The sequence below is a fragment of the Cupressus sempervirens genome, chromosome 2 (genome assembly GCF_028749045.1).
Source record: "Cupressus sempervirens isolate cs-2001-9-10 chromosome 2, ASM2874904v1, whole genome shotgun sequence".
NCBI lineage: Eukaryota > Viridiplantae > Streptophyta > Pinopsida > Cupressales > Cupressaceae > Cupressus > Cupressus sempervirens.
This window is the reverse complement of record NC_143119.1, coordinates 360,668,219-360,695,856: the sequence shown is the minus strand read 5'-3', so window position 1 is coordinate 360,695,856 and position 27,638 is coordinate 360,668,219. Positions and strand designations below refer to the sequence as shown.

At 37.2% G+C, this 27,638-nt stretch overlaps 1 protein-coding gene across 3 annotated transcripts in view; it reads left to right on the top strand.

The window, feature by feature from the left end:
* Positions 1–27,638, top strand: part of IBR3 (acyl-CoA dehydrogenase-like protein) — a 403,438-nt gene that overhangs the window by 260,972 nt on the left and 114,828 nt on the right. For all 3 annotated transcript variants that reach the window (XM_089813746.1, XM_089813745.1, XM_089813744.1), the window contains exon 14: positions 1,273–1,357. In XM_089813746.1, the coding sequence (XP_089669872.1) occupies positions 1,273–1,357 (85 nt within the window). The remainder of the gene's footprint in view (positions 1–1,272; positions 1,358–27,638) is intronic.

Genomic DNA, 27,638 nt, shown 5'->3' with positions numbered 1-27,638 from the left:
TACAACAAGATTACTAATATTTCAATGAAATATGAGTATGTATGTATGTATATATATAGACACACACATGTATATGCTTATCATGCATCTTACCGAAGCTATCAATTTCAACAATTGAAGATTCTTAAAAGCTAGCTTAAAATAGCAAACTAAAAATCACAAAATATTATAATATATTCTAAGATCCAAAATATTGTGATATTGTAACCTATAAATAACTGCTTTGAGCAAAAGACATTTAGAAGGATGGATGATATGCTTATGCTGCAGAAATCATTATTTAATTGGTTTAATGTGTATGCCTAGTAATTGAGTTCAAAGTAGATCCTATCATCAAACTTTGTGTTGAGGCTGTATTTTTACATGGGTTGTCTCTCTTTATGCAACTTAATTGTTGAATTCTTGGAGTCGGTGTACTACATCTATTATTATTTCCAATTATTCTTTTCACTGAAGTGCTGGTTTTCTATTTAGTGATTAGGAAGCGTTATTGATTACACTATTATATAATGTTGCTTTCCTAATTCAAATATGTAAAATCTTTCCTGCAAGGCATTGTTATTACTTTGGTGCTTGTCTGTGTTAAAAATATCTGCAAGATTTCATTACCATGACATCTTAGAAAAATTGTACAGTGCTGATACTGATACATCTTGTTTATAGTTTGGTGTCCAGGGTTAGTCCAGATTAGTTTATAGGTTTAGTTTAGAGATTAGGGAGCTTTCACAAACAATTTGAAGAGATGTTTATTGTCACAGAATTATCTATTTTTTTGGTTGTATTGCAAAAGACAAACTAAAATGCTAATGAGGCATCATTGCGTCTTATGTTGTTTATCTATCAAGTTTTGGTCTACATGTTTTGGTTGATATCAAAGTAATTGTTATTTTGTTCTGGCAAATTTATTTTGTGTTCTCTTTTATGCTATTTATTTAGATACTATACTGATGAAGAGTTGATGCATTTGTATGCTCATATGAACCTATTTGTCTTGAGGCCATTGTAAATATGAAAGCTTAGTTACCATTCATTTTCAATGAAAGAATACATTATTTTTATACTTGGAATATCCTGTCCAATGTAATGATTGTTGTGAAAGGATATTGCTTTAGGAGCTTCTCTATGCATCCTAGTTAAAGAGTATGGTAGTCACTAATTTTGTGAGAATATTTTATGGTCATACCTAGCTCTGATTTCTGATTTACTTTGCTCATTTATTCCAACAATGTTGTTATATAGCTAAAGGATATAAGTAAATTATGCTTTCTGTAGGGAAGGGGATTACTATATAATAAACGGTCACAAATGGTGGACAAGTGGAGCAATGGATCCAAGATGCAGAATTCTTATAGTCATGGTACTATTTGCAAATCCATTGAGCGCTTTATACTTATTAAGTTATTTCTACTTTGCAAGCTATTTCTTTTTTGCTGCCATCATACATGTGAGATGTTAAGGTTCCCTCCATAATTTGTGCTATTATTTTGTAATATAAATTAGTTTTTAAGCATGCATAAGAAGAAGAGAACTTAAAGAGATAGCTAAGATGGGGATCTAAATATGTGAGGGAAGCCAGGTGAAGAAGTCAATAATAAGAATAAACATTGAATGTTTTTGATATTAAATAGTAAACAACAGAAAAATTAGGGTGCTGATCATTATAGAACTATAGCTCGAGGGCGTAAAACCAACAAAACACTCATGGTAGAAAAACATCAAACTACCATGATAAAAGTCATTGGCAAACAACCATTGCTGAAGTGGTCAAACAACCTATATACATCCAGCTAACCATTATATTACTGATAGTAACAGTGTTCAAATAAATCCTACCACTACAACTAACATAACTTGAAAGATTAACAATTAAAACATTCTTCCTAGGCATAGAACCTAGGATTAAGGACCAAATCGAGAAACATGGCAAAAACTAGAGCCAACTATATGGACATTTGGTGTTGCAGCCTGACTGGTTTAACACATGGCTCCAGTTGTCCGCAAGAAACTTGAATAAGTCTGTACAGTTCACTTCATCTTCTCCATCCTCGCGAAGTGTCTTCTGCTTCAACAGGCACATGGAGGTAGCGTAACTATGCATAACTTGAAGATTGAATCTGGAAACACTCCCCATCTTTCTTTTCAAAGTGATGTTAGCATTGATTTGTCTACAACTTCAAAATTACGGAACCTTATTGTACTGTATTGTAGGTATTTCATATTAAGTTAAGCACAAGCAGAACATACTGTTATTTTCCAGTGTTTATGATAGATCCTTCTGAAGCTAGACATCATATTCCTTATAAATACATAACTGATTGAATAATGTTATATATACAATTTAGCACAAAAGGAGGAAGTGAGACGATAAAACCAAATTGAACATGTTTCATACAAAGGTTAACTAAAATTGGACCAATTAAAGTATGTCAGAAAGAGGTGAAGATACAGCCATAAATTAGCAAAATGGAAGTCAATCTTTGAAATAACCTTAACACGTCTCACCCCAAATTTTCATCTTTTTCCTCTAGACATTTTTTTTTCAAACAGATTGTTTGTATGGTTTCAAAACAAAGGGTTCTAATTTTGGAAGAAGAGTTATTGTTGGCTATTTGCAGATTTCTTTTAAATAAACTTATTTTGCATATATAGACATACTTAACATACACTAAGCCAGAAATGTTTTTGACATAAGTATGAACCGAGATTCAAAATGCTGGCCTTGTTTTACATTACAAAGCTGTGGACACAATGGCAGTATATAAAACATTAGATAATGTGTAAATAAGAAGACATTTTATCTAGAATTCAAAATGGTAGCGTATGCTGTAGTGTCCCCATTTTGGGACATTAGGAAATTAATGGTCTATTCATGTAATATTGGAATTGACTTATGAGAGCATAATGTAAATTTATAAAAAGGGGTCAATTTAATATTATAAAGTGGGCTTAAATGTGACAAAGAAGGAATAAGACAAATAGATAGGAGAAGGGAATCGAAGAGTCACAGCTTTGAGCATTAAAAGAACGGAGACTTCATTCATTTGAGCATGCTTAGATTTGGATATTGTTTTCAGTTTTCCCTTTAAGGAAGTGGAAGCTTTGCTTTTAGTTTCATGATCTTGAGGACGGACACCTTTAGGGTCTTCTTGTGAATCAGATGCAAACCCGGTTCAGTCTTGTGGTGGATTTGAGACAAATTTCACACTGTGCATACAAGATTTTTCTTGGTATTTTCAATCTGATTGTAGTACTATATTTTAGATTGCAAATTTGGTGCTTATTATTGTGTTTCTGATGTATAATGGAATAATGTATTTTTAAGAATTTATATGAGCTTTTGTTAGTCATGTTATTGTATTGTTGAATATTATAATACAATAGAAAATTTTGAGGTTCTCTATTCGAGCAATTTGTTGTTTATTTGCTGGTCCATTCCGAAGCTTATTGCATAAAGCAATCTGTTGCTCTAGTATTACCAAATAATTAATCAAATATATATTTATAAGTAAGAATCGTAGATTGAATATTAGATAAATTTTATTACAAATTATATATGGAAGTAATAAAGTATAAATAATAAACACAGCGGTGCAAAGTATAAAGTTAATTAGACAACCCCTGTTGATGATATACCTGGTACCATATAAGATGGGTGTTCGATGAGTCAAAAGGTAACCTCCATATGTTGCGGCTATAGGCCCTTACATACTAGTGGGTACATATGGCGGAATAGCTTGATTAAATGTGGGGGGGAGTTATAAGGATGGGAAAAACACAAACACAAAGATCCCATAATTACCGCTAAGAGGTATTTACAAGACTAGTACGAACCGCTCACGTGGAAGAGTAACCGACAACACTGATGTGTGTAGGACATCAAGCCACAAATTATATAAGCTAACGAATTGACATGGAAGACGAAGCGAAAGAACCACTGAAAAATATACAAGGAGAACGCATAAAAATTAATTATGAAGAGGACATATGGCAAGCAAATAAACGGATAAATCCGTTGAACAATACACTGGAAAGCCAATCAAATAAGGAAAGGCAGCAGGAAAAGTCAGCATTAGGAAAACAAACAAACATAAAACAAGTCACCTACAACCGTTAGTAAGCCAATCAATAGTGACTAACAGCATGGGTGTTAATAGGATTGAGCAGCAATGACTTAAAAAGGATCAAACAACATGTGTTAAGGAAATGCTAAGGAGGCATGGACCCTACACCATAGGTAAGAATTATCACATGTTAGTATTAAAGCATATTTGTTTTACGAATTTAAATAAATTGAACTAAACAATGGAACGTTATAATTAAACATTAATGTATTATTGTGACATAGTCTTTAATGAAATGAGTTGTATTTATATTGAATACTTAAAAGTCATTTTAACAAGATAATCAATATGATTCCTTATATAAGGAATAAGAATCCTTTTGTGTCAATCCATGGGACTGGCCTTATGGAGATTAATGGGGTTCGTATCATGGGGTATGTAGGGCATTAAGGTCTCCATCTAACCACCATGAGTAGGATAACTAGATAATCTCTATGTGCTAGAATATTCTGATGATGTCAACATATGCAAATGTGATTGACCTTGGATAGAGGATGTCCTGTCCAAGAGGAATCTTAAGGGTTGTTCTTTGCGGAAGACAGTGGAATAACTAAGGGTTAGGAAACCTGATCTGGAGACGCCTTTAAGATTGGGGTGTAAGATAGAGGGTAGAATAGTGTAGTTAGATTTATTATTGTTTAAGTTCTAACATTTATTTTGCAAGTATTACTTGTCTGAAATGAACCCTAATAGTGGAGATATTACAATATCGACAAGATATATTACATTGGTATCAGGGCATTGAACCTGCTGCCCTGTTGGGTATGGCGAGACGTTTGATTAGAATGAAGTTGCAGAAATATAGACAGGGTAATGGGTATTTGCAGGAAATGGAACTAGGTTTAATGAGGTATATATGCAATAATGATTACCTGAAGACAAAAAGAAAGTGCACATAATAGTTATTCTTTATGTGGGCTTGAGTAATCTATTGGTTAAGGATTATAATCAGGGTGTGAAATATTTGCATCACCACCTTAAAGTTGGTAATTGTTTTATATGGTGGCTATAGTTTAAAATCTGAAAATTATTTCCAATATCGTCTGATAGCAGATATAGTTGTGTGACTAAGGTTGGACGACCAAACATTGGTGGTATTGAATAGAAAACTTTTAAGAAATCCATTTCCAAAGTATTGAGAGAATAATCTGGAGTATATGACCACCATTTAATATTTGGAGGAGGCAGAAACATTTGTTTGCACGATACGAAATAATTTTTAGAATTATTTTGAATTGCCATAAAGAATTTGTGTCGTGGTTTTAAATATCTGGAAAAATAATGTGTATTGAGGCTATAATTTAAAGTCCAAACTCTTGATGACTTTAGCTTGAGTTGACAGTTATTTAAGGAAGATCTTGTTGTCCTCGATACTGTGATCATCACAAAATGGAGGTAACAATGCAAAACTTATTCAACTAAGTTTTGCATATCTCTGAGATAATTCACTATTTAATTGGCCAACTTTGATCAATCAATCGTTCCCAATTCACATAGTGAATCTATTTATTGAAGGCTTTTGTTAGGTCCTTTTTGTTTTTTGATTTTATTAGCCTATGCTTGATTAGTAAAATGTTGCTTTTAAATAAATATTTACACAATATGTCAACTATATAGCAATGTAACATGGGGATGCGTCCCCCCACCAAAACCAAGTTGCTCCGGAGACTGGGGGACGGTGTCTCGGCGTCTTGCGTGGCGCCACTTATAGTGTCACCTTTGCTAGAGATGACAAGACATCTCCAAAACCCCTGTGGGTGTGGGGGTACGCACGGGGGGACGTAGAGATGTCTCCTGCAGCAACAAGATGGGGGACATTTAAAAAAAAAAAAGGCATTATTTTAATATTTTCTTGGTTCTATTTTTGTTATAATGGGATGTGAGGCCCATTCCTTCCTCCTTTGTTCAAAAGCCTTCTATTCTTCATTTTTATTCACATTTGCATTTCTATTTCTTAAGACTGATATATATTAAAAGTTAAAAATTATATAATTTTGCACTTTCATTTGCTGATGTTCAATGTTCATTGTTTGTTATTTGATCATGAATCATGATGTTCTAGTTCAAAACTTCAACGAAATATTCAATGTTTAAGTTTTCTACATATTTATATCTTATATTGTATAATTGTAGTACATCTTTTCATAACTAGCATTTTAAGTACCATATAGATAGTATATACTATATACACCCCTACTCCCCCCGCTACCCCCCGTACCCTCTCCATCCCCAAATCAAGGCCCCTGTGTCCCCCTGTCTCGAAAACTTGTCCAACCATCCTGTAGGGTGGTGTAACTATGCTATATAATGTAAATATTGTATTTGGCCCATTTCAATGATATTTACTCAATAATCAATTAGACATGTGCTAAATAGAAAATTGAAGTTCTACAACTCAATAATATGTCTTTTTTGAAATATCCTATATGCAATTGCATCTAGAGAATGTGATTTTCCTCTTGCATGCAAATGCAAACAACCAAAATATGCAAGTGCATCTTTTGAGGGTGATTTTGACTTGTCCAACTCAAATTCACGAAAGTCAAAAGCATATTTGAAAACATGCAATGACACTTGAAGAGTGCGATTTGCACTTGAAGGAAAAAATAAAACATGTTATTGCATCTATAGAGTGCGATTTTTCTCTTGGAGAGATATGTTTGACTTAGACAAAAAAAAGGCCCAAAATAAAACATGCATTTGCATGTCTATTGTCCGATTTGCATGTAGAAGACATTTCCAGCCAAGGCGTCACATGCAAATACCCTTCTAGAGAGCTATTTGAACTAAAACATGTTATTTCAATGCCATTTTAAATATACAATGAGGACTCCAGGGTGCTATTTGCATCTTATATGTTACAACGTCCCATGCATTTGCATATATCTTAAACTACATGCTGGGCGTTACATGTAATGTCATCTCTAGAGTGCGTTTTGCACTAAAAATTGCTAATACATGCATTTCCAATTCATGTGTTTGCTTGCAATGAGGCATTTTGGTTTGTGGATGCATGTAAATGCTTTAAGAGGCCACATTTCTATTAATTTCTCGCAAAATCATTACATGTGTTTGGTTTTCTAGGGCACTAATTGCATAAAAATATCCAAATCCATGTGTTTTTATGTCATTTTTAAAACACACAAATGTACCTTGAGAACCCATTTTTTCTTATAATATAAACATGTTGCATGTGTTTGCTCTTGTTGAGCCCGATTTTGGTTGCAAACAAGACTTATATGCATTTGCGTTACATATTTTAAATATGCATTTGTCTCGGGAGAACTCGATTTTCCGCTCCAAAACCCAAAAACATCCATGTAGAAGGACATCTAAACCATGTTTTACCAAGAAGCTTGCAAGGAAAGGCATTTGCAGCAAGCTTTTGCAGCCAATACATGCACATGTAATGGACATTGGAAAACCTGATTTCTCCTTGAAGAGGCTTTTTCAGACATGAAAATCAGTTGGAGAAGTGCAAGTTGTATTTTGGAAGACATTTGCAAGATCATTTGCAATATCTTGCATTTGCATTTGCATCTACAAACCATGATTTGAAGCTAAGGTTTGAAACATTCAAAGGCATTTGGTCATTACATGCAAATGCACTTGGTGAAGAAGATTTTGGAGAAGACAAGTTAATCCAAACTTCTCTTTCTCCAAAATTTTGCTCATTGCTGTCTAAGTGTGAGGATATGATTTTTCTTGTATTTCTTTCTTGTTTTGCTAAAGTATTGCATTCTTTGGTTCATTTTTGTCCATTTGTTCAAATCCATCCCTAGTTTTTTGCATTTAGTTTTAAATATGTATGAAATCTTCATGTTGTTGCAAATTCAGTTGTCTTCCAACTCCGAAAATTAAATTGCATGTAAAGAAAGGTTTTGAAGTTTATCAAGTTTGAGTCAAAAGAAAGAGGTAAGTTGTTTTGTTTTTAGTTTTTCTTTCTTGTTTGTTGCTTGTTTTAAATTTTTTTGGAGAAAAGTTGAAGATATACACCCAAGAATGCAAGTGCATTTCCATATTTCTCCTCCCATACTTATCCATTTTCGAAACTCATTCGTTTTCTGTTGTCAGTAAAATGTATAGTGTAGCCGATAGGTAGAGTAGTATCCGAACAGGTGCGTGACACTTGAGTCACCCCTTCGGAAAGGTATATGTACACGTCCGAGATGGACTTTGGAATCATCGATAGATCATTGTAGTCATTGTAATTGGATTGTAATCTGCAAGTGCATACATGAATAAAGTACCTATTTGAATTGAATCATGTTATACATGTGTTGAACTTCTTACCCTGTACGGTAAACATTTGGCACCGTTGCCAGACGTACCTAGAATGAAGGAATGAGTATTAATGCCGAATTTGCCAAACAAAGATCAGAACAAGGTAACAAATAAAAATGAACTAAGTACAGCAAAAGAAATTTTAATTTTAACACAACAAGCAGAGCGCAGACAGAGACTTCAGTAGATTGCCAAGGGGCACTGAAGGGGTGAAGACGCACAGACGGAGGGAGTGCACTCACCTAGCAGGCTGAGGAGTGCGGAGGAATTGTTGGAAGAAACTCGACAACGCTTGAATTTGGTGGAGGAAACAAGGGAAGAATTCCTTAACCTGTATATACTGAGGGGAGAGTGTCTGAATGGAAGGGAAACAACTCGCACGGCTCGGAGTGCTGAAGGAGCACGAGCGTGGAGTGATCTCTTCGTTCCCGATACACCGGACGAATGAATACAGGCGGAGAATAGAACGTCACTTGAAGACTTTTCACCAGACAACGCAGTTGTTGGAAACAAGACTGTTGTCCAGAACAGCACGGGTACACAAGTACCTTAGAATCAAAGGCAAGTAACAATGGCTGGCCCTAAAGAAAAGTTACCCAAGTTTCACGGTGATGGTTCAGCAGACCCTATTAGACATTGTAAAATGTGTGAAACCATATGGACGGCAAATGGTGTGACGAATGAGGATGATTGGGTAAGACAATTTCCAACGACCCTACGGGGTGTGGCAATAGATTTGTTTTTTGACACCAGTCCTCAGAAACTTAATACATGGGAGAATGTTAAAAAAGAATTTATAGCAGAATTCAAATTGCTCCGAGATGATAATGAAATAGTGGCAGAGATATACAACACCAGACAAGGAAAGAATGAGACAGTCCGAACCTATGCCAGGTGACTGAAAGATTTGATCGAAAAGATGGAGAGTCAACCAGCGGATGGGTTGAAAAAATGGTGGTTCATGGAGGGGCTACGGTCGGCTCTTAAAAAGAAAATGAAGATTGTACCACTGGCGTTGTACAACGATGCATATACTCGCGCTATGGATTTGGCAAGTGAACAGAAGACGATTAAGAAGAAAAAGCATAAGTCCTTTGATTTGGATGATTCATCCTCGGAGAGCAGTAGTAGCGATGAGGAATCAAACAAGAAGGTGAAAGCTCTACAGAAAGACATGCTTCGGATGATGAAAGAATTCAAAAATTTGAAAAAGAATCTAGATACAGTAAAAGGAGAATTGTGGTGTATAGATTGCAAGGAGAATGGCCATATGAAAGGTTCATGTTCGAAGAAGCAGTTTTGTGACATCTGCCAAGTGGCGGGGCATTCTCTGAAAGAGTGCCCGTTTAACTTGAAAACAAAAGGACACTAGCAGGTGTTACTAATGCAGGAAGCACCGAACAATAGCAATAACGTAGGCAATGATGCAACTTCGGGTGGATATCGAAATAATAATAGACGCGGTAGGGGCGGAAACAATAACAATAATAACAATGGAGGCTGGAGTAGAATACAATATGATGCGAGTGGACGGCCAATGATATAGTGCCGAGCATGTAATCTTTGGGGTCACTTCGTGAGGGATTGTACTACGAAGGAGGCGCTGCAACTACTGTGCAGATGGTGTGGTCTAGGGGACCATGAAGATTAAAAAATGTCCAAAGAAAAGCATAAATTTATTAAGTATTGAAACAAGTAATGAGAATGTGTTGGCAATCACGCGGGAGCAGGCAAGGAAGGCAAAATATCCGAATGTAGAAGAAGAGAAGGAGAGGTTACAAAAATCCCAAACAGAGATAGAGAAGCAGATGAGAGCGGAGAAGTCACAAGTAAAAGACACTACTGAAACTCCGAAAAGAAACTTGGCGGAACAAGACATAGTGAAACGGATAATGCAAACGAAAGTACCAATCAAATTAAATGATCTTCTCACCCATGCCACAGCTGCATATGACTATTACAAATATGACACCATCCCCGAGAGTGACAAAGGAAGCAAAGGATAGTAAGGAAACAACCACGACAACAACAACAAACCCGATGTTACTAGCACTTACGACAGGTAGACACCGAGCAATGGTGGAGATGGGCATTTTGGGTACGGTGCTAACAGATACAATAGTAGATGGAGGATCGGGAGTGAATATGATGTTGGAAGATATCTAGAAAAAACTTGGACAACCAAAACTGGGGCCACCCACCTTTTAGTTACTTATAGCAGATCAACATGGGATAAAACCCTTGGGCACTCTGATGGCGCAGTCGGTAACAATTGGGACAACCATTTTTACTGAATTTTGTAGTCATTCCATTAAAGAGAAGAGGGTACAACGCCATCCAGGGACGGGGGTGGCTAGTGCAAGCTAAGGTAAAGCATGATTGGAAAAGGAACACCCTGTCAATGGAGAAAGGAGGTAGGAGATTTATAATCGATTTGCATACACAGATGGTAGGAGAAGAAGCAACATCGTCGGACTCAGAAGGCGAAGGCTAGAATAACGACGAAGGGAAAAAAAGGATGGAACCAGATGATGAAGGGGTGCTGAGATTAGAAGGAGGGTCAATTGATGACGACCTAGATTCAATAAATGGATTGCTACATTAGCAAATGGAAGATTATGAGGTCTTTTCGAGCTACAATATTTTGAGTATCGAGGAAGGAAAAGAAGGCCATGAGTTTCCGAAGGAGTACAGTGAACTGAAGGAGGGAGAAGCACAGGTGGATGAAACACCTACCCATACGTTTAGTAAAGATAAACCAATAAAGTATGAAGAGCCGACAGTGAAAACAATGAACTTGGGTAATGAGAAGAATCTAAAGAACATTCTTGTAGGAGATGATTGGAACCCAGTATTAAAGGCGACAACATTTAGAATATTCATGGAGTATAAAGATGTTTTTGTTTGGACGTATAAGGACTTAAAGGGAGTACCACCAGAACTATGTTTCCATCGGATACCATTAATCGAAGGTGCGGTACCTATACAAAAGCGGCCGTACCGAATGAATAAGAACTATGCAGCATGGGCCACGGAAGTTGCACAAAACAGGTGGAAGGTATGGCATCAGAAGCGTTTAAAATTGAACAACTTTCAACCCGATCAATTGGTATTGAAGTATAATGGACGAAATGAAATAAGGCCTGGAAAATTTAAAGTCAAATGGGTTGGACCATACAAGATAAGGGAAGTTGGATATAACGGAGCAATTAAATTGTGGACAATAGACAGAAAAGAAATACCAGATGCTGTAAATGGATCAAAGTTGAAAATATACAGGGAAAGGAAGGATCCTCCGTGGGCAAATAATTGAACGAAGAAAAGACGTCTGTAAATAATGTATATATGTATAGTATTAAAGTTGAATATAGTTTTAAAATGTCAAGTGATAAATTGTAGTTGTAAAAGTATGAAGTGATAAAATGAAGCATAAAGTAAATGTATTAAGAGGTGAATTTTAAATATTAAAGTAATCAAGAGTAGAAGTTTGCCATACGGCCTTAGCAGAGACTATATAGAAGAGAAGCAAAATTAATAAAGACATACAATAAGGAAAAGTCTGGAGAAAGAGGTCGTATGGCCTTGGAAAGAAAATTAGAAGGAGTTAGATGACCGTACGGCTCCCCTAGATAGTCGTACGGCCCCAAAAGAACTTGTGTTGGAAATCGAATAAAGTTTTAGATGACCGTATGGCCTCGAGGCTTTGATGAGGTGAGCAAGACCGTACAGTACGGAAAATAGAAGGACCGTACAACAGATAGAAGGAATAAGCATGACCGTACAGAATAAGAAGATAGAAGGAATAGCCGTACGGTCTCTAGTGGGAAAGAATACAAAGGAGGACCGTACAGTCCCTAAGTGAAACACAGACGAATCATTGATGACCATATGGTAAAGTAAGGAATAGCAAAGCAAAAACAAATAGACTGTACGACCTGAATCAGTACGGATTTGGTGACTAGAGGAAAGGGAAGAAGAAGGTCGTACGACGTATAGCAAGGGAGAAGCTGGGACAGCCGTACGAAGGGTATCAGGAAAGGAAGAGGAATTGGTGTAGCCGATTCACAAAGCAAGTCTTCAGGAAAGAGGAAGTAGAAGAGCAAAAAATAAATATAAAATAATGACGACAGATTGAAACAGTTCGGAATGAGTAATGCATGATGCCAAAGGGAAGGGTAGACATAAGCAGTTGCCAGAAGGAGTGTGGAATTTGAAAAAAATGACAGAAAGTGTGTTCCATGCAGTTTTGTGTGGGTTTCGGAGTGCTAATTTGGTCTTGGTGGCGACCCCGTTGGGGGCGTTGCCCCCTAGACCCCCAGTCATTGCGGATTATCAATCGTGGGAAGTATGACCAGTTGATGAGACCTGGAGTTGCGACGGTGGGCATGAGTGTCTGTGTGTCAGAGGTGGCACTCGGAGTAGGTGTTTGGGCATGAGGCCATCTTGGTGGATGCATAGAGAGCTCGGGAGGAGCTAATTATCCAATTGAAGGCAGTACGGCAACACTTGGCTCAGTGTACCTAGGAGTTGGAAATAGAGAAAGTGGCACAGGTGGCTATCAAGGTTAGCTAAGGAGATAGTATTGTGGCTACAGATGCAATGTGGGTAGAAGACTAGTTTGGTGCAGGCACAGAATGAATGTGAAAGTGATGTGACAGAAATAGATCTATCTTGTTGTAGTTAGTCAGTTAATGTATTTTGTTGTTAATTTGTCTCAAATATTTTGTAATTGTCGTCCGGAGATGGCTTTTTCTTTTGGGGGGGATAATGTTGTCGGTAAAATGTATAGTGTAGTCGACGGGTAGAGTAGTATCCGAATGGGCGCGTGACACTTGAGTCACCCCTTTGGAAAGGTATATGTACACGTCCGAGATGGACTTTGGAATCATCGATGGATCATTGTAGTCATTGTAATCGGATTGTAATCTGCAAGTGCATACATGAATAAAGTACCTATCTGAATTCAATCGTGTTATACATGTGTTGAACTTCTTACCTTGTACAATAAACATTTTCCACTTTTCTATACATGTAATTGTACTCTCTGAACCCGATTGCATGTTTTACATCATGTAAAATGAGGAGTTCCTACCACATGCAATGACATTTAGAGAACCCGATTTGGGTGAAAACTCACATCTAAAACACGAAAACTCTCATCTTGCACATATCCAAATACTTGCAACTTGCATTCTTGACCTTTCCTAACAAAAGCCCTATTTTTGCCCATATGTATTCCATCATCCTAAACCTGATTTTGGCCATTGTTGCCCAAAATAGAAGCTGTTCCATTCATTCCCAGCCTTCAAAAGTGTTCACTAAGTATCCAATCCGTGCTTCAAACACCTATCTCTCATGAATACTCATTGTATTTGAAATTGTTAAGTTTTTAAGGATCCAATCTCATTGGGAGATGTTTTGATCTTCATCTTTTGACGCACTCTTCAAGATATGTCAAAATTTCCTCAACGAATAGAGACATCCAGTCAAGAAGACGTGCTTTGAATCCAAAGAAGCAATAATTCATTTGGTCCCCACGTTCTTAGTGGCAGCCTAGAACCTGAGTTCATGTGGGAATGCACCAAAGCACTTTGATTTGTAAAAAAAGAAAAAAGAAAAAAGAAAAGAGAAGAATCATTTAAAGATGTTGACAGGAAAGTTGTTCTAGTTTTACATCTAGACATCATTGAGAAGGTTTTTCAAAGTGTCAGAAACCCCATAATGTATGAAATTGACAAAGAAGAATTGACAACTACAAAATGGGGAAAAGCTTGATTACATCGATTTTTCAAATATTAAATAACAATTCATCAGAGAGAGTATAGTAGTGCAAAATACAGGGACTTCCAATTCGGCAATCGTCCACATTTTTGTCACCAAGTACACGCCCTTTGTTGACAAACTATAAGATTGATTCATTCAGAATCAACAACTTCAACATTTTCTTTAAGTGTTTTTCATCTTTGTAGTTGCAAAAGATGAATTGCATGTCCTCATGACATGTAAGCTAATAATTCTTCTCATCTAGTTTTATTGGGTCAAATTGGTTGAGTTGCTCCCACTTTTTCCTCCTTTGCCTCACTTCTTTGTCTGTATAAAAAGTGTCGTCTCATTGTAAAAATCATCTTTTAATGTATGCATAAATCTCTGCCAAATTTGTGCAAGCATAACTTTGATTGTGTAGTACCAATTTGGAAGAAGAGTGAATAAAAAGAAGGAATTGGATTCGAAGCTTTCACTGGAAGCAATTGCAATAGCACAAATTGGAAGTTTTGATTGTCATTTGTGTCTATTGTTTTTTATTCATGTTTTATTGTATGCTTAAATAATAGAACATAGTGAGTTAAGAAACAACGGAGCCGAAGCTTTGACTGAGAGCGATTATGGTAATACATAGAGTAGAAGCTTTGACTGTAGCTTGTATTACCATCTCAAATTCATGAAAAATAGCTAGAATTTCCATACTTCTCAAAGTCTTTGCACCTCAATGGTAGAGGTTTTTCTTATAGACTAAATTGAAACTAAAAATAGGTTATATAATAGAACTCATCTACTTTTGGAAGACTTTGGGCCCCAATGGTAGTGGTATTTCTTAGAAATTAGACAAACAAGACTTAGAGCATCAATCAACCTTTGAGTGGGTGTTGGTTTATCGGTATCACCATTTCTAGCTATTAGATAGAAGTATAGTTTAGAGATTTAATCTTGCCCATTACTCACCCCGCGGGTAAGTGGATTCTTTCCTGAAAGCTAAGAGGAAAGAATATTGGTAACACCCCTTACAAAATCTCTCAACTTTTTGGTTACCTTGAGTTGATCCAAGGGATGATGAGAAGGGGGAACCTTCTCTTAAAGGTAGGTGAGACTCTGTCTTGTATGTTGTGGCTAGTTTGACTATTTTGCAATTGGATTTGAATAAATTGTTGGTTGCAAAATATCCACCCAAGAGATTGTTCTAGCTTCAGCTTAGGAAAACAAAAATCTGTAGAACACTTTCCTGGATGGCAAGTGGAGCAAATATGTCATCGAAGAAATAGTTGGAACAAACTCCCAATAAACATACAAAATAGGATTGGAGACAAAAAATTCATTTAATGGGTAATCTGAACTGTGGGTTTGCTAAAGTAAAGGAGACATTTCATGACTTTGAATATGGTTATCTACAGTGAGATTACATGGGCTTTGTAGAGTTGATTGGTGTCGTGAATGAATAAAACATCATAGTAAGATTATTAGCACTTTTCATAGAATTTGGATGACTCGACAAAGTCAAGTATGGTGCAAGAAATACTATGCCTGCAACACTATCGAGCAGGTACCAGTATGAGGCAAACTGTAGCAGCTGGTCTATTACTGTTTAGCAGGCAAACAACCCTGAGAGGTCACCAAAAATGTTACCAATTTAGCATACCTCCTAAATTGCTATTTATGCTTGTCTTTATATTGAGCTAAGTGTTTTTTAGTTGCTAAGAATACATATTACAGAATGAAAAGGATGCAGAAAGTAAAGTACAGAAATTAGTAAACAAAAAATTGATCACTTTTATTCGAAATACAAGTACCAAAGCAGTTCATTTTTATTGAAGTATTCAAAACTGTTTTGTTTCTTTTTGGTAAGGTACAAAGTGTTCGAGTTTTACACCGTACTTAAATACAATGCATTCAGATATCCCACAAGCATTCTCAGCTCCTAACATAATATCTGAATAAACACATTGTATAAATAGAAAAGTACTGAAGATGAAAGGAAAGGTCTCCATTGCCTGAATGGAAAATTCAGTGTTCTGAATGTTGATGGATTGAGCCCGCATCTCCACCTGGGAATAGACTTGCAAAAAATGAAAGAAGAGGAGGGTCAGTTCATATGAACTGAGCAATGGAAATTTTTCCGGTTATCTATACACTGCTGTTCCTACAACATGGTTATTTAGACAACTATATTATAAAACAAGAAGGCAAAAGAGAAATTTGAAAAAGTAAAACATGTTTATGCTAATGAGTTTGTTTCATGTGCAGATATAAGTATGAAGTTTGAGGTTGTTGAAGGATCTTGCATAAATTGCACGCATGAAGCCTTTTGATTGAATCATGTAGAGGCCAAGATTGAAGGACCGAGGAGGCTATCAAAGGGAGATGCATAAATTATAAGCATGAAACCTTTTAGTCAAATCATGTAGAGGCAAAGACTAAAGACATGGGGAGACTATGGAGGGGGCATACATAAATTACAAGCATGGGACCTTCTAGTCAAATCATGGAGGACTTATGAAATTCTTAGTTTACAAGTCGGAAGAATTGGAGATTTACAAACATACAGGTAGAACATGGCACGAGATGTAACTTTCAGAAATAACAAGATAGGCAGCAAGCTACAGTATAAATAGAAAGATGTTTATGATCTTTTAAAATCAGATATTCAACATATAAGCATACAAGTGAATGAGATACAATACAAGGAAATAAACTACAGATTTTATGTTAAAACAGCAAGAATATTTTTCAACATAATATTCAGAAGTAAAACAGCCGAAGCATAACCAGAAATCCTATGATTTCACTAGCATAACATATGATCACATATATAATAGCATTAGAATCGAAAAAAAATAAGGATACAATCAACTACATCAGGGGAGATCAGTCATAATGGGTTCAACAAAGGTTAAAGGATTATGAATTTCAAATGCACAAGAAAAGGGGATAAAGTTGCAAGACTTGTTGACCATGTGGATCTGATGAAAGATTTTGAGTTGGCAAAGGTGTCAGAGAAAGAAGAAAGTTTGGTAATTAAGATCAGAAGAATGTTTTCTTCATTAGATTCATTGAGTATAAATTTCCTCCCAATGGATTGTTCTACGGGTGTAGTTGCAGAACTAGACATGGCTTTACTGAAGAAATTTTACAACTCAGCAAAGGAGCTGGGATTACGTATAGGAGGATACAAAACCAAAAGTGCAAAAAACAGCAAAAAGGTGACATCAGCAATTATGGAATCAATTGAGTCTTTTTTATCTCTAGATGAAGAGGCTATGGAAATTAATCTTAAATCAGCCTACACATTTTAAGGAAAATCTTCTCTTAGCTTTGCAAAGCTATGACAGAGATCAGTTGGAAAGGTTTTTAGCCACTGTTCAACAATTCATCACAATTTTGGTCTATGAATATCCTATAAATGACAAAGTCGAAGTGGGATTGCAGATTTTCGAGTTTCTTTATAGAGCAAATAAGAAATCTCAAGTTGTCAATCATATCTTCTTCTATAATGATGCAATAAACAGTGAGGACTTCAACATTGTAGCAGATTTCAAAATTTTGATGGAAAGGAGTTCGTTCTCATCCTGCAATTATCCTTTCGTATATGACACATCAAGCAAGAGTAAAATTTTGCAATTAGATTCCAATATACAAATGTGTAATGAGTTTCAAGATGCCATATTTCGTTCTATTTTCCTTGAGGGAACCTGCCCTTACTTGGTGCTTAGAGTGAAAGAGTAAAACTATTATCAGGAAAGCACAGATTCAAAGATCTATAACATTCACTTTGTTTGTATACTTCATGTTCATCAAATGATGGTCAGATCTATAGAAAGAAAACCCATTCAATTTTAAAAGCTGCAAATAGCTTCTAGATCTCATGAATAGCAATGCATATTATATCTTTATACAAAATGAAGAAAACCCAGCAAGCAAACTAAACCTGTGAATGAATGTCTCAGCCAAGAAACTTGTGAACAGGATGAAGGAGACCATATTCTAATTATACAAGCACAGTTATATGCAAAAACGTAGAAGGAGAATATGGCAGAAAAGCCGACTGTAGAAACCAAAAGGGCAAGGTTTTCTTAAAAAATGGCATGCTAGCAGCAGATAAAACCATGAAATTATGATAAGCTACAGTATTATAGATGCAAGATGAAACCCTTACATCACTAGATTCGGCCATGGAAGAAACTTATGCCTAGCCATATGTAAGAAAGATAACGTCTCATGACATCCATGATAAAATCCGCATGGAATAAATAAGGCGACCAATAACCAGCTGAAATGGCAAATACTCCAACAAAAACCCTCAGTCAAAGAAATGGCATCCATTCAGCCAATAAACCAAGCAGTTCATGCCAAAGTATGGCGTCCGACATCCACAACCAAAAAGAAATCCGTAGAAGAGAAGATGTAAGGCATCCATGGCCAACAAGAAATGATAGCCATACAGCAAGAACATGCCCAGAATCTGCTAGAAATATTGCACCTAAACCAGAATGGAAGCTGAATGAGAGATATCTAACCAGCAAAAATGACATCCAAGCAAGAAATCACAGGAGCATACTCATGGCCACGGCTAGGGTTTGAAAACCCTCTCTCTTCCTTCCATGTGTGAAACATCAAATGAACAAAACAAGACAATTTCACCTTTCTTTTTGCCTTTGATATATTTTCTCCTTTGCTATATTATAATCAGATTTAGGGTCCATAAAATAAAGAGCCTTGATTTCTTATTCTTATGAAACTTCTAAAAAATATTTTTTAAAGTTTTATATATATATTAAATGGATTATGATTATTAATCATTTACTATATATAGAACTTATAAAAATATATTTTAGAGTCCCTTTATTATATTTACTAATACTAATGTGTTTTAAATTAATAAATATGACGATAAACACATTAATATTAATAAATATAAGAAAAAGAAGTTATGATTGTAAAATTAATATATCAAATGGCTATAATTATAAAGACTTTGATTTTATTGATTAAATAAAGGGAATTAAGAAGAGTTCCAAATCTTTAATGCCTAAATGCAAGGAGAATTTTTAGTAGCTATATTTAAACTCCGAAGCTAACATTCAGTTAACTCTTTCATGCAAAGAAGAGTTCTATTATTATACAGATGGACTGTTTGAGTTAACTGAACGTTACATGCAGTTACAGAGTTAAGTATGGAGTTATTTTTGGAGGCTAAGGATAGTTTGATTTTCTCATGCAGTGATGAAGCACTTTAGTGCTATTTTTGGTGATTTATGGAGTAGTTAAGGCCAGTTTTGCATGTAGTTCATGATGAGAGCCTGTTTCATGCATACTTTGCATATTTATGAGGTGTTTTACATGCTATATTTTTGGGTTATTTGAGGGATCCGAGTTAGGGTTTTATGCATGATTTTGATGAGCTAGAGGTAGTTTTCCTGGTATCTATTAGTTGGGCAGGTGGTTGATGGCAGTTTTTAGAGGCTTCTTCATAGTTTCTATCATTTTTGACTTATTTTCCCTAGGCATGATCTTGGAATCCAAATTAGGGTTATGAGTTCTATATATTGTACATTCACCTCATTATGAGGCATCTTCTTTCTGATTCAGATTTTTGCACATTGCAAATTTTGAGTTCATTGTAAGAGCAAATTTGTAGCAAAGGTTTTTTCAGCATTTGTTATAGAGATTCAGTTGTTCTTGCTCATTGATTCTCATGCAATATTGTGAATTCTTTACTTTCATGTTGTGTTTGCCTTTATTTAAGTTATATTCCTTATTGCAGATTTGAATCTCGATACGTGTGATTACAGGTCTTTGTTTGTGATCATTGTTCTTTTTGCAGAAAATTGGTGAAACCTAGGTTTTCCTTTCAAAGCAGAAGATCCCAGTCCTTGCATAGAAACATTTTTGTGATTGCATGTTTGTCTGAGTATTGTGAATCAATTGTGTCTTTCATAATTCGTGTTGATTTAATTAAAGTTACATTCAAAACCATCGATGTATCACCTTATTTAGGTTAGTATTCATTAGTTGTTATTCACTTCTCATCCCTTATCTCGCATAAAATTTAGGTTTTACGTGATCACTATTTAGGAACCAACCTAACTTCCAAAGATTCATCTCTTGTTTTAGGACAACCCACCACCCAAGAGAGTTTCCATGTTTCAACAGGATGGCTAGATTCTGCATCTTGTTCTTGCTATAGGCGCAATCCTGATTGACAACCTTCATCAATGGGGGCTTGGCAGTCGACTCAACTCATAAGGTTGAGGGATGATAATGTAGGAGGCTAAGGCCCGTGGTTTCCAAAGAATACTAACCAGCTACTTTCTCAATGTTACAAGAAAATAAGGGAAGAAAATGACATCTGTTGTGGTCCTGAGTGCCATCAATAACCGTTACAAGAAACAGAAATAATTTTTTATCATTCAAGCGTTATAGAGTATTTTTAGAGGGAAACAATGACAACAAGCTAACTGAGTAACGTTCGTGATATGATATCATCACAAAGGCGTTATTTTAGAAAAGTGATGTGAACCAATGCCAAATTGTTGATGTCAGTTCTGTACCACTACATAACATATAGCAATTGAATACTTGATATGGAATATCAAACACTCAACCCTCTCTTGAAAAGTAAATACTCATGAAGAACATGAGAAAAACTCCAAGGTTCCTTACACCTGTGGATACTAACTTAGTTATATTAATGTGATTTGTTGGTTAATCATGTAGGTGGGCTTACGTTGTTCTTTCAAGGATGTTGAACTTTCACGGTGATGATGATGAAATCTAGCTTTGTAATGTATATGAGCGCCAAATAATTTTGATGGCGATAATGGAGGGTATGTCCACCAACAATGCTTCTAATTTTAGAAGTTGTTCCAAGAATGAAATTCAACTACTATACTACTTGCTGGTTTACTTCTACTCCTATCAATGAAAAAATTAGCAAATGGACGGGGATCAAATCTGATGAAAGCTTACTAGCGGCGCTATCTCCATAGATGAATGATTCAAGGGAAAAAAAGACTAGATTACCATGCAAGGCCTCCTAACAAGCTGCAAGGATGCTAGTGGCTTAGTTTATGGATCCCTATCAAACATCCACCAAACAAAAGGACAGTCATGGAGAGTGTAGGGAGGAGGGCTTGGAAGAAAAAATTAGAAGATTCAGCCAGTAGCACAATGAACAAGAACGTACAGGGGAGAGTGCATATTGTAGGAAGTACAAGCAAAAAGAAGGCAAGGACACAAGTATAGCTAACTGCAACTACACAACTCATACCCCAGAATGTGAAGTTCGAGGGCTTGAACAGGTTGGAGTGTAGGAAGTGGCGGCAGGAGACCTTGAATGACCATTTTGTGAAGGAAAGCACACAGAGGGTGCAGGTGGAATGGGCACTGCGGATGCCAGTGTTCTCCATTAAAGGGTTTTCTTTGCACCATGCTTGAAACCTACGATCAATTTTCGTGAACAAGTGCATTTCAGTATCTGGGAGAGAACCTCGTGATATTTTTTAGAGCAGCAGACTTCACTAGGGTGTTCGGCATACGAGGTCATGTGTAGGGAGGGAGAAAAATTAACAAGCCAAAGAAACTATGTCGAGAAGTGAAGGTTCAGGTAGTAGAACTAGTATGTGGTAAACGGCCTCAGGCAGAAAGTGAAGCCATAATGGATACTTAGAAGGGAAGAGGATTGAAGAAATCCGATGTATAGGAAGGACACTGACATTGTCTGACAAACCTGGTAAAAAGTGGACTCACTAGATCGAGTAGCGCATTGGATCTCATCTTTACAGGTGACCATGATGAACGACATCATGAATGACAGAGTCTACGATCGGGCATCTTTATTGGTTGAGCGCTTGAATGAGTTCATGACATTGCAGCACAAAACATTCTATATGCCACACTATGCCATTGGTCTATTTCTCGACTCCACAGCACGGCTGGTACCCAATGATAGACCAGAGATCAAGCCAGGTCAGATAGAACCAAGGGAGCCTCTGATCATGCAGTGGAAGCACCTCGATACTCCAGGAAGGCAGAAGGCCATCAGATAGAAGAGGCTATGGCAGGAGGTAGAGAGCTAAGAGCATGGGGACACTAATAGTGGGAGGCAGGACACATCCTCTGAAGACATTTTCGACTCAAAGGAGGAGGTGGAGGACGAGGAGGATGATGAGGTCGTCGAGGTTATCACAACACCACCACTATTATTTCTGAGATCCCTTGCAGATACTTCTCACTCTCACTTAGTTCGAGCAGGTGTTCACATTCCGGGATATGGGGAGTTTAGGCAGCTTGTGGTTATGACCCTAGTCACCATAGCTGCCAGAGCAACAGTACGGCAACACCTCGACCATCAGTCCGACCAGCATTAGCACCTCCAGGGGTTGCTGAGCCTTTAGTCGACTGAGAGGTTTTGCCAGCTACAACCTTAGTTCTACCAGAGATGGGGTTGAGACACATTCATCCGCGGTTATTCCCGATGATGAGGTAGAGGCACATGAGGGAGTGATGGAGGTACTTGTGCAGGAGGTTCCTGAGAGCTCGGGGACACCACAGGTCAGATTAGAGGTAGTGGGATTAGATGCAGTGATGATGATAGATGATGCATTATTGACCGGTGAGGATGCTGCAACCAAGGACTTAAGTGAGTAGGAGTTGAGTGAGTATTTGGGTAGGAGGTTCATTATCAGACTGGTAGTGCTGACACTTGTCACTATCTCACCCATGAGAGAGATACTTGAGGTGACAAATCCTCCAGCCCTAGCAGAGAGTCATCCTATTGTCACAGTGGAGCCACCACCACCCTAGCCTCTGACAAGGAGCATGGCTGAGAGGATGTTGGAAGCGGTAGAGACAAAAATGGCCACAGAGCCCACCACGCTATTTGACCCTTCGCCTACTATAGAGGAGGATATGGAGACATACTTAGTAGATGTATTGACTCGAGGTAGATGAGTAGTGGTCTCGACACAGAGGCGCACCTTGGAGTAGGTAGTACGGGAGTTGGAGCAAGTCTTGGCATTTATGAGGGTTGGTTGTCTAGCGGCCTTCTTTGTATGTTCTAAGGCGAGAGGATGGCTGAGCATAGGGACCCCAGAGATGTGGGAGGATTGGAATACTCAGGACCCTGTGGTGGAGAATAGAGTTGAGTAGCCCACGCAAGGGATAGTTCAGGTGTATTGGGAGGCATACTATGCCCTGCGCAGGAGTGAGGCGGATTAGGTACTAGTAGTAAGTGCTTGGGAGGAGACAGCTACCAGAATAGCCTTAGTACAAGGGAGTTTGGCCACCCAGTAGGTGGCTTGGGAAAAGGAGTGCACAACACTCATTGCTAAGAAGGCAACAGTCGTATCTCAGTTGGGGTATGCGAAGAAAGAATCGGGTACAAAGGAAGTGGAGTTTCGAAGGATATCAAAAATGATGAAGAGAGCACTAGAACTACAAATGTAGGCTAAATTGAATTTGAACGCTTGGTCGCAACAGGTACATGAGTTGCGGGCACAGTTGAACAAGCTCTAGGTGTAAAGGACATCTACCACACTAGTTGGATCAGAGACGCAACCCTCTACTTCTTAGTTTGTTATGAGTCTTGATGTAATTAATAGTTTGAGTCATATGTTGAATTTTGATGTATAAGTTGTCTCTATTTTGTTGTCCAAAGACGACTTTACTTTTTTTTGGGGGAGGGGGGGGGGAGCGATGATGTTGTCAGTAAAGACTATATTATAGCTGACGGGCAGAGTTAGTGTCTGAAAGGTTGCATGACAATTGAGTCACCCCTTCGGGAAGTATATGTACATCGTCTGAAAGGATTTATGAATCATCATTATAATTTGAATTGCATCTCTGCTTGTATGAATAAAGTCTTTGTTTTGAGTTACATTCTAGTCTATTAATACGATAAGTACTTGTTTACCTTGTGTAGTAAACAATAGCCATCAAACATGCAAAATATAAAGAGAAGGAGATAGATGGGTTAAGTCTCCAACTAAGTATGACACAACACTCATTACATTAGATTGAATATCAGATTTCTAGGACAACTACTCACCAAGATGATGATCAAGAACCTAAGACTAAGGAGATCATACAAATAATAGAAGGGATTCACACCCTTGGTAAGAATGCAGAAGAACACAATATATTCACTTCACCTTACACATATAAAGTAAATAATGCTGAAGAAGACTATAAGGATCAGCATTAAGACAACCATGCGAACTCTAATTTTTATAACAATTGTATATCTTCAAAGTGCCATGTGGATAGAGATGAACCAGGTAAAAATAATTCAGAGATTTCATTTGGCAATGATCTTCTCATTAATTGAGATAATGTTTTGGTTCACGGTATTCATAGTGAATTAAAAGATGGAGGTCCTTACAATTCATTTATTGCTTTGTCACCAAATTCCTACAATATGGCGGCTACCTACTATTGATTGGTGATTTTACCTTTATGCATGCTAGAGCTATTAATTGTTGCTACATTTGGTCTACTATTATTTTTTCAGATTTTGTTCAGCATCTAAAAGTTAGCGAGTTACAGGTTGATTCGTGGAGATATCTGGACGCACATACTTTATGAGATGATTTCCCTTCCAGTACAGGGCACAAAGACAATAGGGCTATCTTTTGTATGGCTGATCCGGTTTATGATAGTGATATGTGGTTGACACTTTTCGTTGTTTTGGTTTTAGGTCACTTGTTTGTTTAGTTGGATGATCAGAGATAATGATAGTTTGTTAGACATCCACTACGGCTCCTAGGATGGTTCGAGATCCAATTGTTGTCAGGATGTATGCTTGTCATTTTATGGATTATGTTGTGATACTACACAATTTGAGATTTGATGTAGTTATGACTACAGTTACACAGCCTACAGATGTAGCATTGCTTCACAGATTGGTAGGGGATCCAGGGATCTGGTTGAAGGATGAGTTACATCCTTACTTTTGGTTCTACAATATAGTACATCTTGATTACACAATTACTAGTACGAGTTATGAAGGCTTGCATATGGATATGGGACCTTGGCATTGTTTACAAACTCATGTTTTCTTAAAGGCAGGCAATCTCGAGGAGGGAGGACTGTAATGCCCCCTTCTTGAAACATTATGAAATTTAGGACATATTCATGTAATATATAAATTGACTTATGAGAACTTGATCTAAATTTATAAAAAGGGGTCAGTTTAATATTATAAAGTAGGGGTAAATGTGACAAAGGAGGAATAAAACAAAAAGACAAAAGAAGCAAGTTGAAGGGTCACAACTTTGAGCATTAAAAGAAGGAAGACTTCATTCATTTGAGCATGATTAGATTTGGATATTGTTTCTAGTTTTCTAGGCTTCAAGGAAGTGGAAGCTTTGCTTTGAGTTTCATGATCCTGAGGACAAACACCTTTAGGCTCTTCTTGTGAATTGATTTAAAATCAGATTCAATCTTGTGGTGGATTCAAGACAGAGTTCAGACTACGCATATAGGTTCTTTCTTGGTATTCTCAATTTGACTATAGTACTGTTTTTAAGATTGGATATTTCGTGCTCGTTATTGTGTTGCTGATGTATAATGTAATAACGTATTCTGAAGAATTTATTTGAGCTTTTGTTGGTCTTGTTATTGTATTGCTGAATATTATAATACAATAGAAATTTATGAAGTTTTCAATATGAGAAATTTGTTGTTTATTTGCTGGTCAATTCTGAAGTTTATTGCGTAAAGCAATTTGGTGCATTCTAAAAAAATTAATTGAGGGTTACTGGGAGAAAATATTGATAAGGGATTTTTACATATGCTAAGCTGCTGCAGTAAACAAACTGCAGAGACTTATGTCCAAATATTAAAGTAGTTGCTAAATAGAAGCAAACATAATAAAGAACTCAGGAACTTTAATATTCAGTCTTAAAGAAGTTCAATATTGACCTAGGATTCCCCCAATCCAAATGCCATAAATATCAAGCGTGGAAAAGATAAAGATAGATCTCACAACTTACAAGATGTTGTGTCAATACAAGCTCTCATAATCTGAAGGAATCTATCTTCAATCATTCAGAATTTAGAATTGCCTTATATTATGAGATTGTATGAGACCATGGTTGGCAGATTCTAGACTCTCGAGGGCTTCTTGGATCCGATCCATAGTACAATTGGGATTAAGCATGGTTATCCTCTCTCTCCTACTTTATTTGGATTATATATCAATGAGCTTGAGGACTTCCTCTTGAAGTCTTTGCTTCCGGGGGATGGTTGTTATCTTCATCAAGTTCTGATCTCCATCTTTCTTTTTGCGGATGATGTGGTTCTTCTTGCTTCCTCTCCCTATAGGTTACAGAGACTTTTTGATGGCTTAGCTTTATTTTGTGATCAGCGACAACTTGTGGTTAACTTGGGTAAGACTCAGGTCATGCTCTTCAATGGTTTAAAGACTTCTCATCTTTGCGTCATTTTTCAGGGCTAGGAGATTGAGATCACTTCATCCTACACATATCTGGGGGTTATGTTTTCCGGTCTGTGGTTTAGTATGAGACTGGCTATTCAGCCTAGCGTTAATAAGGGTATGGGTTCTCTTGCTTTCCTCAAGAAACAATGTTTCAGGCATCACTTCCAGGATACCTCATCTAAGCTATCTCTCTTAGATGCTCTTATGTGGCCAACTGTTCTTTATGGATCTGTGGTCTAGGGCCCTTCTCTTCTTGGCTCTGATTGGGCCTTGATTGAGAGAGTTCAGACTCTGTTCTTGAGGCACATCATCAGATGTCATAGGTTCACTCCTCACAGTGTCATTTTTGTTGAGTTTGGTGCTCATCCTTTTAGACTTGTGGCCATTTTTGATTTGGTTTGGTTCCTTCATCGTCTTCATGGGTTTGCAGATACTGCTAGGGGCTGGAACCACTACTCCTATTTAGCTTACTGTTCTTCTGTTTCTATTGCGGATGTTGAGTTTGGTTCTCGTGCATGATGTTGGTATGCACAGGTTTCTTCTTTACTATGTTCGATTGGGATTGATATTGAGCGTCTTCCCCCTTTTAGTTCTCTTTAGATGCCCCTGCTCATCTTCTCCCCTCTCGGCGGGAGTTGAATGAGCATGTTCGTCTTGATATCTATAGACATTACATTACCGCTACCTGGGTTAACCCTCCTGGTGGGTTATGCTTGCGGATGTCCTTTTATGCGGAGCAGTTTTTGGAGATTTCTGGGATCATTGTCCATCCTAGCTACCTTTCACGGAGGTGGTCTCATGCCCTGCGGATCTCCTTAGGTTCTTTCAGAGTTGGTTCTCACAATCTTCGAGCTCAGACTAATCATCATATTGATAGTGGGGAGTGGATCTGTATGCTCTATACTTTAGGGGAGGTGGAGAATGAGGCTCATTTCCTTTTTTGATGCCCTATTTACTATGAGATCAGAGGGAGATTCTTCTGTATGTTCCGGGAGTGCTTTTCTCTCTACGACTTTTTCAGCTAT